This window comes from Ischnura elegans, chromosome 3 (genome assembly GCF_921293095.1).
Source record: "Ischnura elegans chromosome 3, ioIscEleg1.1, whole genome shotgun sequence".
Taxonomy (NCBI): domain Eukaryota; kingdom Metazoa; phylum Arthropoda; class Insecta; order Odonata; family Coenagrionidae; genus Ischnura; species Ischnura elegans.
Window position 1 is genome coordinate 5,688,975 of NC_060248.1, and position 13,914 is coordinate 5,702,888.

Genomic DNA, 13,914 nt, shown 5'->3' on the forward strand with positions numbered 1-13,914 from the left:
ATACGAAAGATGCTTTTGTCAACTGACTCTTTCACAGAGTAATATTTTTTTAAGTGGTTTTCTTGTTGCCTGGAATTAAGTGTTGTTTTTCTTGGAGCCTATGGCATCAGAATCGATGGAATCGGTATCGGTAGAATCGGAATCGAAATGTCAGAATCGGAATCGGGATCGGAATCGATAAAATTTTGGAATCAACCCATCACTAGTATAAATCGTGCATAATATGTACATAAAAGGAGCATATAAATGGTATAATGTCCTCATAAATTGCGATATATGCGCATAAGGTATGGTATTTGGAGGAGGCGACCGACAGCTGATGTCATTTGCGCCATGAGGGAAGGGTGTGGAAGGAAAGGTGGAGAGAAACCCAGCGTCGACGTTAGCCTGCTCTTAACGAAAGGCGCAAAGGGGACCGCGGCTTAACGTCCCATCCGACGGACGGAGTGCTGCGCTTGAAATGTCCTCCAAACAATATTCAAGCAGGGATCGGGCAGTCTCTGAAAATTCTCTGCCACTGCCGGGATTTGAACCCGAGCCCGCCGGGTGGGAAGCCAACACTCTAGCCACCACACCAACCCGATCCCCCTATATGCGCATAATATGCGGAATATATGCACTGATGGAATGGCATTATGTTTGCATATATACGGAATATATGCACCTTTTATGTACATAAAAGGTGCATATAAATGGTATAATGTCTTCATATATTCCGTATATATGCAAACATTATGCCATTCCATCAGTGCATATATTCCGCATATTATGCGCATAATATCGCAATTTATGAGGACATTATGCCATTTATATGCACATATTATGTACATAATATGCGCGTTTTATACCATTGTGGTGGTATAATATTCGCATAATATTTGAATATTATGTGCATATTATTCACTTTGTGCTGTGTGGGTTGTACATCACCACTATCGAAGGTTCGTCCCCGGCATGTACCGAGTCAAGAATCGGTCAATGGGATTGGTCGTCATTTGCCAATCGAAATGTCTCCACGATTGGCAGTTGGACTCTGGGAAACTGTCTAGTGCACAGAAACTCTGCAAGCACTATGGTGGGACATTAAAACACTCTGGCCTTTATGATCATTGGCGATCATGGGGGAGGCATGGGGTAGTGGCGGAGTTGCCAACAAGAAAATGGCGATCTTCCCTCAGAATCAAGTCCAGCATTAAGACAAGGAGACATTCTCTCTATGTGGGATACTTTCTGGTGCAGACTTTGTTCTACTAATTATGGCAAAAGTTTTTCTTTCTAATAACTATTCAAGAGTTTTAAGGTCTATGCATTCAGTACATTCATACAATGTAATGTCTATAGCTTGAATCTACACCAAAATGCAGTGTTAACCACCCAAATTGTACAAATACATGAATCAAATTAGAACAGGTTCTATTGTCTATTCATGCATTCGTATAAGTTGAGTGGTTAAACAGTGCATTTTGGCATTCATTCTTGCATTCATGCGATCAGACATTAACTGGAACGAGTTGGATACACCACTTAAACAGACCTTTAGAACTGATGTAAGGTTAAGTAAAGTGTCATTAAAAATTTTATAGGAATCCTCTAAATGAGATTTCAACACTAAATGCTAACATAAATTATTTATTTACCAGTTGCAATTCATGAAATTGAGATTTAAAAAATATATATTACCTTAGGAATTTGCAAAATACATGAGTATGCATGCATATTTTTAATTGAAAGACTGAAAATTCAATTGAAAAACTATTTTTAGCAAAGGTATTCCAACAATTGCACTGCCCGATAGCCACTATTTCAGCATCCCCTACCAAATTGAAATGATGCTTTTCATGCAACGAAAATTTTTCCCGAAAGAAAATGCTCCAATGAAAAGAGGGGAAGTGAAAACCAGCTATAATAACCACAGGGGACTCCACCGAAGCATTTCATCCCGATTACCACTATCACATCCCAAGTTTCCTCACATTTAACAATAAGAATGCACACATCCAGATAATGTCAGCTACAGGTTGTACACAAAAATTAAAATTGCAATTGCTACAAAAATGTCAAACAGAACGTTCTCCACAGTTTCATTTTAATCAAGTTTCACTACTTATGTGTACTTCAACCTTTCATTGTTTCAGTATGAAGATGATCTTTAAAAGGTATGACAACCAATGGGTAACAAATACACATGAAAATATTTGGGATTCCCCAAAAAAATAGCATGGATGAATTCTTCCATCACTTTCACATGGGGTTGGTCATTGGTGGTCAATATCTTTTTCTAGGATTCCAACAAAGCATCGGCCACTACATAGTACTGATGACATTGTATTTTGATGTAACCTATATATTTGATTGTATGCCATTTCTCCTGTATATTTTTGTACTACTTTTTCCTGATGAGGTCTCTGTATTTCTGAGTACTATTGACCAATATAATTATTATTATTATTATAATAATAGATTGCACACTAACCCAGTGTGAAATGAGCAGTCCAAGACTTGAACACTCGAAGTTATCCAGGCTTTGCCTTACCTTGGAAATGAAAAGATCACGATCATCAACGTCAGCTAGCAGGGCAGCCGCTGCTGTAATGGCCGCAGTCTCTCCGCCTCGCACTCTTACATATCTTGCCAGCGCCTCACCTCCAGCCCTGAGCCGTGCATCCCCAGGCTGAAATCATCATAATAGACACACATAAGCAGCAGATATTTATGCTGTGAGCTCAGCACAAGAGTTTACATTTAGCAGAGGAGGGGTTTGCTTGATTAAATATTTATATACCGACACACATGATACACATTCAAAATACTGCAGCACAAGGTAGTCTTCATAATCTTCATGGTATGTCACATAGAAATATATTTTTTCATTTATTTGACATGAAAAATCATGAAGAATGCCACTACTACCTACTTCGTAAAATGCTCTCGGGATAGCCGTGTCAGGAACTGCACATATGTGGTAATCATATCATACGTAGTAACAGTTATCGAGGGAAAAGTTAGAACCTGGAGTAACAATTGCTTTCAGAAATCTAACACACTTGGACGACCTCATTTCTAAAAAGAGAGATAGCCAAAATGTAACAGGGTAGAATGTTGTCTGAGCCACTCTGCTGGCACGTAGCCATAGTTTGCAAACAAAATATTGAGTGCATAAAGTCAGAAATTGCAACAAAATGTACTACGATGCACACCATAACCATAGTAAATGATGAGGTAGAGTAATATTATTGCAAAACTGTGACAAAATGTTGAATCACGGAAGGAGCAACAATTTTGCTTTAACAAGTCTTCAGGGCCGCAGTGGAAATACATACTTCAAATCAGAAATGGAAGAATTCACTTTGGAATTGCGCATGGTACAAGATTTATTGATAAGACTGGTTTCATCACTGAATAGCATCCATACGTGCACTTGCAATATTTATAAATACCATATGTGTCTGAATATAGTTTCCCCTGTTTTTCCAAAAATCTAGGGAAGGAAGGTAAGAAAAGGTTTTTCGAACTAGTACACAGGATCTATGAGGAGGGATGTTGGCCGGAGGGTTTCGTGAAGACTGTTTTAATTCTGATACCGAAAAAGAAGAAAGCTGTGGAATGCGGAGATTACAGGACTATTAGCCTAATATCGCACGCGGCGAAAGTGGTACTAAGGATATTGAACAGGCGAATGGAGGCGAGGGCAAACGAGTATTTGGGCGAAGATCAGTTTGGTTTAAGAAAAGGGAAGTTAACTCCTGAAGCAATAGCAGTAATGAGGTCCCTCGTCGAGAGGAACCTAGAATATGAGCAGGACGTGTATGCCTGCTTTGTGGATTTTGAAAAAGCTTTTGATAGAGTGAACTGGGTAAAGTTATTGGATATTCTCAAGAAAAAAGGCGTAGATTGGAGGGATAGGTGACTGATTCGTAATCTGTATATAGCCCAGACTGAGAAAGTGAGGGTAGCAGACGGAGAATCTGGGTGGGCAAGAATGGGACGAGGAGTGGGCTGTCCTCTATCGCCGATGCTCTTTGACATGTACGCTGAGGAGATGGTTAGGGAAGCGTGGGATGAGTTAGAAGCTGGAATAAAAGTGGGAGGAATGATGTTCAAATCGGTGAGATTTGCGGATGATCAGGTGTTGATTAGCCATTCAGCGAGGGAGCTGCAGGCTCTAGTGGATGCACTATGCGAGCAGTATGGGATGAGGATTATTCACAAGAAAACTAAGGTTACGCGGTTTTGTAAAGCATCACGAGCGAGGAACGTGAGACTTAAGATAAAAGTGGGTGGTAAAAAACTTGAGCAGTTCAACTTTTTAGGCAGTACGTTAGAGGAAAACGGATACAGTAGTAAGGACATTAGGAAGAGAATTGCATTAGCAAAGGAGGCGTTCATGAACAGGAAGGAGCTTTTGAGAGGATCGTTATGTAAGAGTTTAAAGAAAAGGTTAGTGAAGAGTTTGATATGGAATGTAGCGCTCTACGGTGCGGAAACGTGGACATTGAGGAGAGAAGATTGGAGGCATTCGAGATGTGGGTATGGAGAAGAATGGAGAGGGTGAAATGGACCGAGAGGAAAAGGAACGACGAAGTGCTGGATATGGTTGGCGAGGGGAGGCAGCTTTTAGATAAGGTACAGAGGAGACAATGTATGGATGGATCGAGTTCTTAGCAGGGAGGGGATGTTGAAAATGGTGTTATAGGGTAGAATTTTAGGGAAACGAGGGAGGGGAAGGGAAAGAATAGGATTTTTAGATAGATTGAAAGGGAGTAGACCTTACAGTGAATTGAAGAAGGTAGCACTGGAAGGAAAGGGAGGCTCCCAGATCACTTCTTGTACTCCATGGAAACCTACCTAAAACGGTAGAATACTGTAATAATGATGGTAGCCCATGATAAAAGTTAAGGGGGGACTATATTAAAACCCATTTTTTAAATTTTTTCCCGAAACTCAAGCCTTAAAATTAGGGGGGGGGAATATATTCAGAGGGGGAATATATTCAGAGGGGGAATATATTCAGAGGGGGACTATATTCGGAGGAATACGGTACTCCAAATACGCATAGTTTTGTGAGTTGAGATGAAAGATTGAAGCAATTGGTTTAGGTTGACTCAGAAAGGAAAATAGAAGGGATTACACTACCAAATATTATGCTTGATTTATAATGAAATGGGTGTAAGAAAGACTCTCACCAAATTTTACCACTGAGCGCTGAATAATTTTGCCCCTAGAACAGTTTGAAGTTTCAACTTGAATTCCGCACCAAAAATGTATTCCTCGGGCGACACCATGTTGATGGCCTGTTGACCTCATGATATCTGCATTGCTTGCACAAGGAGTGCATTGCCGTAGGTGTTATTTTGAGTAAAAATAAATAGTAGATAAAACAGAGAATTTTAAATGAGTGGGAGGAAACTTTACGTATATTGTGTGCCTAGATGTGAATTTACCTCTTGGTAAACACCAGAAAAGTTATTTTTTGTTGTGTCAAACGCCCCAGACCGAATAAATCAGAGGTACGACGCAAACGGAGACTGCATATTCCTTCAGATATAGGCTGTTATAGAATTTGTGGGAGTCACTTTAATGTAAATCACTTCTGCTTCTCAAAGGAATTTAATTTAATTTAATCCATTATTCCTTTTGTTGTCTTTAGCCACACATCACAAAAATTTGTATGTGCTTAAATATATAAGCACACAACGGGAAAATTTCCTTTATAATTGCAAATATATCAATAGAAGCACAAATAGTAAAAAATAAATGCTGATAACTTTTCAAGTCTTACAACAAAACACCAAAACTGGAGGAAAGGGTGCACTGAATAAATACTTGCAAATAGTTTTAACTATCATTAATCGAAACAGAATAAGTGTCAAAAAATTAAATGTAATGTGTGACTCCTTTTGCCAGACTTCAAACTGCACGTTAATGACAATGCCAGGATTTTATCCACCATAATTTTCCTAATTGCAAAAAGCTGCATTACCATTAATAAAAGTATAATAGTAATAACAGCAAAATTACGATTATAAAAAAAACTATAAATAAGTAATACAACGAGCTGATAAAAAGTTATGAGAAACAGCCCAGAACCCTATCAACCTTCACTAGTACCTCAACTCAAAGCGTTGGCCACTACAAGCCACCGTTCACATATAAGGAACTACATAATATTATATATTATAACAACTAAGGGTGAAAACCGGAGCGAGTATGCAGTAAATTCACACGAAATAACAATTACATCCTACATAAATAGGAGTGGAATGATAAATTTACCGTTATAGAATAATTTATCCCTTAGTGTGCATATTTATTCACTCACATGCGGAATATTTGCAGAGTGCAGCAAAAACTACGATTGGGGTAAAGGATACTGAATTTCCATGATATGCAGAAATGGTGCCACAAACTTTCTCCTAAAACTTTAGATAGTGACTTCACGTGTAACTCTGATGTAAATATAAGTGAGCTTATGGATATTTTCATGTATATGTCTCTGAGTTACTCTTTCATTTTGATGACACTTGTTTACCATTTTTTACTGTACGAAACTGACTTGAAGAATTACCAGGAAAATTGGTTGACCAAAGCGAGATATCTGCTTAAAAAATGCTATTCCAAAGAAATTTGAATGCTAATCATTAAAGAAACTGAGAGAGCCCCGAATTTCCCCCCTTCAGACGGCAAGAAAACAGCTAGTGGGGGAAAGATATTGATTGTAATGATTTGTTTTTTATTTTATAATTTACATCTGGAAGATAAAAAGCAGTGATAAGTAAAGGTACGATGGTTTGTCCACGAATTAAAGCATCTATGAGGATTCCCGTGATTACTGTCTCACTCAAAACTGTTAACATTTCATCTTAAATAAATTTCATGTCAATGAAATGATTCGTTTTGTGATTTAAAAACATTGTTCAGAGTCTCTGTTGATAACGTCAGTACATTTCGGGAATCAGCCAGAACAAAATTAATGTTTTGCTTCACCATGATGATAAGCTTTTGGCCACTATTTCCACGAACCAATGTGTTTACAGCTTCTTCAGGTGTTACTCCGGCGACATTCATGAGGTTCACAGTGCCAGCCGATAGAAATGAATTTGGTGTCGTGGGAGTAGCCGGAGCTCCTAGCAGACTTTTAAAGCTACTTGTCCCGGTTAAAAATCAAATTTGAGCTCTGAAAATTGGCCTGGGTGTTTTACATTCATATCTTTTTGCTTTAAAATAACGAAATCCATTTATAATTTCCAGTGTTCCCTCCTATTGCTGCTGTTGAGTCTCTTAATTCAAGAATGAAAGCTGTTGACTCAACAGTATATGGGGGAGATCACAATACTTCATGATAAGCTTGAATTACAATTTTTGACAGTTGATATGTAACATCACTCACTACATTTTACTTCCAAAAACAAAATATTTTCACTCCTACAGCAGTTACAAATTTTTATTTGAACTCCACATAGATCATTTTGTACCACCACTGCAGGAATTATGAGTGGCAGGATCCTGCTCTTGAAAACCCAAGAAAAATTGTTTGCCTTCAGCAGGATTTGAGCCTGGATCTTCTGAATACGTGCAAACTGTCCTCGCACTTAAACTACCAAGGCCTTCTTACTTCCTGTCGAGTTTTGTAATGAATGCTCGGCAGCATAAACCATCTTGCCTCCTAGAGCAAACATATCTGATACGTAAGAGAAGATGCCTAGGTATTTTAATTGATAGAATACCGGTCACTTATTTGGGAGATGCAGGCTGATACAAGTATTTTCATAGTTTATATAGCCCTTGTTCCTTGCAACTTTGTTATGATTGGCCAGATTCTCTCGCTTCTATGAAATGTAGTTATGATGCCGGCTGTTTCCCTAAACCTACAGACTCAACAATTGACCTCCCAAGTGTAACATTTGTCAGCCCGTTTATCTCAATTAGCATTCATGGTGACCACTTTGTTGCCCTGTCTATCTAAATGGACACCCATTTCTGCTGCCCTTCACGTTGTATAATATAATTTTTTGAAATGTCGACCTTGAATATAAGATTTAAATACAAGACAAAATTGAGAGATAGCCTACACAGAGCACTGTCTCAAGAGAGAATACGAAAGAGGAAGTACACCCACCGGCATTAGGTAGAAGATCACAGGGTGCAGCTCGGAGAACAACTGAGGAGCAGCAGTGGCCAATGAGCCTTGACCAATCAACTCCCTTAGACTTGAACTCATTTTAGAGTAGAGACCGTATATGCGACGATGGATGCCCGAGGAATTGGTTGCCACTGAAATTGAAGAGAGGGTCACATTTCATGACAAAAAAAGATAACAACAGGAAAATGGCATTTCATCCTGGACCACCTTAAAATTTGATAAACCCTGGTTTACACAATGCTTAGTTGCTACTCAGTCCATCCATTTTATTATCATCATTCTTCGGTAGCACCACATTTCAAATGCTTCCACTCTTAACTTCTCTGCTGCTGTCAATGTCCAAGCCTTGCTTCCATAGAGACACATACAGTATTGAAGTATATTTACTAGAGATGTGCAAATAGTATCCACGAATACTCGAATACCTCGAATATTAGAAAGTATTCGATATTCGAGGTTTCGAATAGTTATGCGAAAAGTACCGCCTCGAATACCTCGAATACTTTGAATTTCGCGTCATACACTGTCGCACGCACGTCGTTGGTAGTTGACTCGGAAAAATGTAGAGAACTGTAGTCATTTAGTGCTCGCAGCCCCGTTTTACGCAAGTTGACGAATTACATCAAATTCGTGGATATTAGCGGTGAAAAGAGTTCGACGAGGGGAACCGAAAATGGTCAGGTGAAAAAATCCGAAAATCCCCGATTCCCCCCACCAGGAGAACCTCAGTGCCGTGGGATAGCAACCTTAGGGCATTTCCCACGATCCACTATCCCCCTCCATTCAGCACTCGCCTCACCCACTCTGACGCTTTCCTCTTCTCCGAAATCAAACAAAAGGTCCCAGCTCGCGCAGGGATGGCATTACGAAGACCCCTGCTTCGAAAAAAATATCGAGTTACGAGAACAATAAAAACGTGTTTCACGCCCTCCACCCTTTTCTCACCCACTGACCTTTTTCTGGCTACCTGCTTCGAAGTTTCCCATTTCTGGGGGTCAACTGCTGTGTGAGTACCGTGGGATACTTACATTAGCGCATTTCCCAAGATCCGGTATCCCTCTCCATTCAGCACTAGCCCCCCCCCCCCTCTGAGGCTTTCCTCTCCTTCGAAATAAAAAAAAGGTCACAGCTCGCGCAGGGATCATATTACGAAGACCTTAGCTTCGAAAAAATACCAAGTTACACGAGAACAATAGAAACGTGTTTCCGGCCCTCCCTTTCCTCCCCCACTGACCTTTTTTTTTCCTACCAGCTTCGAAGTTCCCCATTTCTGTGGAGGTCAACCGCTGCATGAGTCATCTATGTATTAGCACAAAAGGTGTCTAAGAATGACTTTCGTCAATTGATGTTACACCTTTATTGAATTGAAATATTAGTAATGTGCGCGTAATTTCAAAAAGAATAAGACCAAACACGACGTATTTCTGAGTTTATATAAGCATTTTAAGCAAAGAAATAAATGTCAAAATACGACGGAGACTTAGCATTCTGGCGCAACTCGATATGAGCAGCAGAGCTTCTCGGAAGTTGATGCGGTATTTTTTTCCGAAAGCATATATCAAGTTACAATTAATGAGTGGTGCTATAAATCTTTATTGTTACAGTCCCAGACAAAGGGATATTTTCTCAGAATATTTGGTTTCTCCCTGATAGCAATTCCAATTCATCTTCTTATCTCGTGAGAACTCCCAAAGATGGACTGAAAATAATTGAAGAAAATACGGTGGAATAGAGCTTGTATTTTGCAAAATGCCTCAGATTGTCAGCTAGCACTTGGCAGCAGAAGTGGGGGTAAAGCGATGTTAGTTGAATTAATGATATGCCCAATTGTTTCCATAAAATTAAAATATTCATTAATCAGCTAAATTCCTGTTCGAATCATTTAAAGGAAATCAAAATTACTCCCCAAAATCTTGTGTTGCCTGCTGCATAGGCAACCGAGTCAAACATTCCAGCATTCATCATTTAGTATTCGAGGTATTTGAAATTCGAGGTATTCGAATATTCGAGCAATGATTTAATATTCGAATTCGAGAAATCTGCTATTCGACCCATCTCTAATATTTACCATTGCAAGTTGAACGTAAGGTGGTGCCTGCAATCGATATCAGGATTATCCCTCGGCCCCGTTCTGCTAGCATTTTCACTCGATAGTCTTATCATATTACCTTTCTGTATTGGGTTACATTTGCAGAGGTGCAGTTGGCTAGGATGGAGTTCAATTGTCCCTTATTAAATCTTATCAGATTACTTTCTGCATTGGTTAACATTAGAAGAGGCATTGATGGATTGAATGCAACTAAATTTTCTCTTTGAAATGCGTATCATAACTTTCCATACCAGGTTACATTCCCCTAGGCCCTGGGAATGGTGAAGCCCCATGTTTTCCTCTAAAATGGTTTCAAATTACCAATTCCTGTTGGATTTTTTTTTAGGATAGGCAGGTGGACTGTTATCGAAAGCTTGGCAGGGCTAAGTGTGAGCACTAGGTAAGATTTCTTGCAGAGTCTACATTCCAAATTGTTAGCATGAAATATTACTGGTGCACCTAGAGTTTTCAGAACAGCGATCAATGCTCGTCTACTTGGTTTAGACACAAGTCCTTCTAGAGTCATAAAAAATGCAAAAAGGTGTGGGACCAGCTCTTAAACATATTTTTACTATCTTAAATGCTGACATAAGACATATTTAGCTCATGTGATTATGCAATTATACTTTCGCAGCTAATTATTCCAGTTAATTAGTATTAGACTGCAAGCGAGGCATATTTTAAAATGAGTGACATTGTGCAAAGGACTGAAAAGGGGCAAACCTGGCTTAAAATTTTCTTTGAGTTTGAGGAGGTAATTACTGAATGATCGGCAACAAGGCATGGATTCAAATATAAAATCAACTGAGATGCCTTCCCTTGCCTTCCTTATCCATGCATTTCCTTGGAACTTGGGATTTCCTTGAGATCAGGGTTCAAATCCCACATCACGCATTCAAGGCAAATTTCATCCTTGGTGTAAATAACTTTGGATCAGAGTGGGTGGCTGCATACAAAGCCACTTGTTACATGAAACACTTTAAATTTTAGGTCATAAATGTTACACAGTAAAAAAGGCACATATGGATGTATGCATGGGCATCATCAAATGCGTCACTCAACATTGTACTTCAAGCCATTTTCATACACTGATCAACTTATTCATAACTTAAATTTATGATTTCATTTACCGTATATCTCCGAATATAGTCCCCCCCCCGAATATAGTCCCCCCCCCCAATTTTGAGACCTCAGTTATGGGAAAAAATTTAAAATGTAAAGGAAGGCAATTTTTCTGTGGTTAGCAAGTTAAGATTCTAGATTCGATAAAAACTATTATTTTCTGTGAAGATTAAGAACAAATCTGCTCACATATTTTCCATCACAACAAAATAACTATACCTGACACATGTTGTGATCCATTGCATGTATCAGTAATTTATAGTTCCTTAACCAGATGTAATGAAGAAATGAGAAATTTTTTTAAGTATCCAAGGCTATTGTATTTTTTAAACCTTCACAAATGATTAATATTTTTGATTTCCAAATGACTACAGACAATGTCAATATATAAGCTTTAACTTAAAGCCCATAAACAGTATTGCATTTGGCCCTGAAACTTCCTTAGATCCAGTGTAACACACCCATCAAGTCATCACAAATCCAAGTGACCTGAAGAATTTAGGAAATCTAAATAAAATTGTGTTAAATAAATTATAAATATTATAAAAATATTGCTATCAAATGCCTGCTAAGCAAAACAATTAAACTACAGGACTTACAAATATCAAAGTAATAAAATTAAGAAATAAACTTTTTCCAACAAACATTAAAACTGAAAAAAAATTATATCAATTTTCAATGCCTCGTCGCGAATCATTGCATAAGTTACACAAAGAGCTTCTGCTCTGCATTTGCGCACAAATTCGACGATATTTTCCTCTAATTCTTTGAATCTGCCGCATCGAGACCCCCGAAATGACTTCCGCGATGTATTAGCGCTTTGCTAGCGCTGTAAATACTATGATTTACGGCGTATTCTGCAACGGCTATTTTTAAATTGGCATCGAAACTCCGTCTTTGAAGGCCTCTAATCAGCGGCAGGATTGATCCTCATCTTTTTACTTGATCCATCACCTCACTGTTGAACGTAAAATTATTTTTAATAAAGAAAATATCGCGGAAATAATTGCGAAACATTATGCGAAGTAATTTATCGATCCTATTTACCCTGACGAATTGAAGATATTCCTCAATAAATTGATTACACTTTCGATGCTGAGTCGCTGTATTTCGATCAAATGCAGTAATGCCGGCGCTTCTGGTTTAAAGTCGTCGATTATTGCGCCTTTTCAGAAACAAATGCATCACCTATTGCGCATTCTTGTTCTGTGAAGGCGGTGAAGGCAGTGGTTGTAAACACGATCCGCACGGACGTATACAAGAACCCTATATATGTAGGGTTCTTGGACGTATAGTAGCTACGGACGCAATGGAATGCTAAATCGTCACGAAAGGTTCACTTTATCTGTTTATTTTTCGCAATTATTTAAATCGTGTAGTTATTAAATGAGCGATGGGTACATATACTATTGATTCAATTCTAGTGTTCGATTAATGTAATGATAGTGTGTGTTTAGTTTTCATTTTAATTATTTACTGTTTTGCGTCATTAAGTGATCAGTGTCGATTGAATTATTCTAACAATACTTTTCCAAGAAAAATTAGCGGCTACCCGATGGATTCCGTGAAAACGCATATTCGATATGCTATTTGAATCGGAATAATCGTATCTGTACAACATTTGTGGTAAAAATTGTCTTAATTTCCGGTAAAACGTGGCAGTATTTACTAATATCTCCGATTATAATCCTCATAAATATACTCAAATAGAAAGACTACGAGAACATTAGCCATTATGCCGTTATTTATTACTTTATGGTCACCTTTAGTATGCTAAATTGGATTACACTCGATTATAGTCCCCCCCCCCTTACTTTTCCGCGGCCATTTTTGGAAAAAAAGGGGGGACTATATTCGGAGATATACGGTACTCCTAATTACACACGCCCCCTTCCCAATGTGTCCCACCTCGACAAATAATAGCTGACGATGCCCATGCATGCATACACGTACTACACACCAGCATGTTCGTTGCCGATACAAGCATCTGTTGTTGGTCTCCTGATGAAGCAGATGAGGTCTCCAGGGCCGTGTACCATCACTCCGTCTGTAGGAGGTGGTAATGTCACCTCATCACCTTCAACCACCAACTGGGAGCCTGAGAAACAATTTCAATGGTCATTTAGCCACGGCTCAAAGCTCTCCCCAATTATAAACATGATGCATAGCAATCCAGGCCAATGGCCTTCTCTCAAAATTCATGAAAATCCATCAAAAATTACACTTTTTAGAGGCATTCTGCGATGCATAAATTTCTGAGGGAGAAAAAACCCCAACAGAAGAAGGCTTTCCCTACCTATGGGCATTCACACCCATCAAAAATACACACTTAAAACTGTTCGAATGCATCTACCAGGTAGTATATCTTCCCCATTCAGCATGGGATATTCCAGGAATACCAATTTTGATCCCAAATATGTATACCTATTTTGTCCCAGGGACATTGTGAACCATTATGGGATATACCTGGAATATTCTCTGGTAACGGGCTTGTGCGTATGTTATACCAGAGTCACAGGCATGAAAGATGGTATTAAAAATAATAAGAATACCAACTTTAAAT

The 13,914-nt window shown here is 38.7% G+C and overlaps 1 protein-coding gene across 1 annotated transcript in view; it reads right to left on the minus strand.

Annotated features, from left to right (window-relative positions):
- LOC124155369 overlaps positions 1-13,914 on the minus strand; it is a 138,769-nt gene that overhangs the window by 114,264 nt on the left and 10,591 nt on the right. The window contains exons 2-4 of the mRNA XM_046529126.1: positions 13,312-13,449; positions 8,117-8,271; positions 2,534-2,671 (exon numbers count right to left, since the gene is read on the minus strand). Of these exons, the coding sequence (XP_046385082.1) occupies positions 2,534-2,671; positions 8,117-8,271; positions 13,312-13,449 (431 nt within the window). The remainder of the gene's footprint in view (positions 1-2,533; positions 2,672-8,116; positions 8,272-13,311; positions 13,450-13,914) is intronic.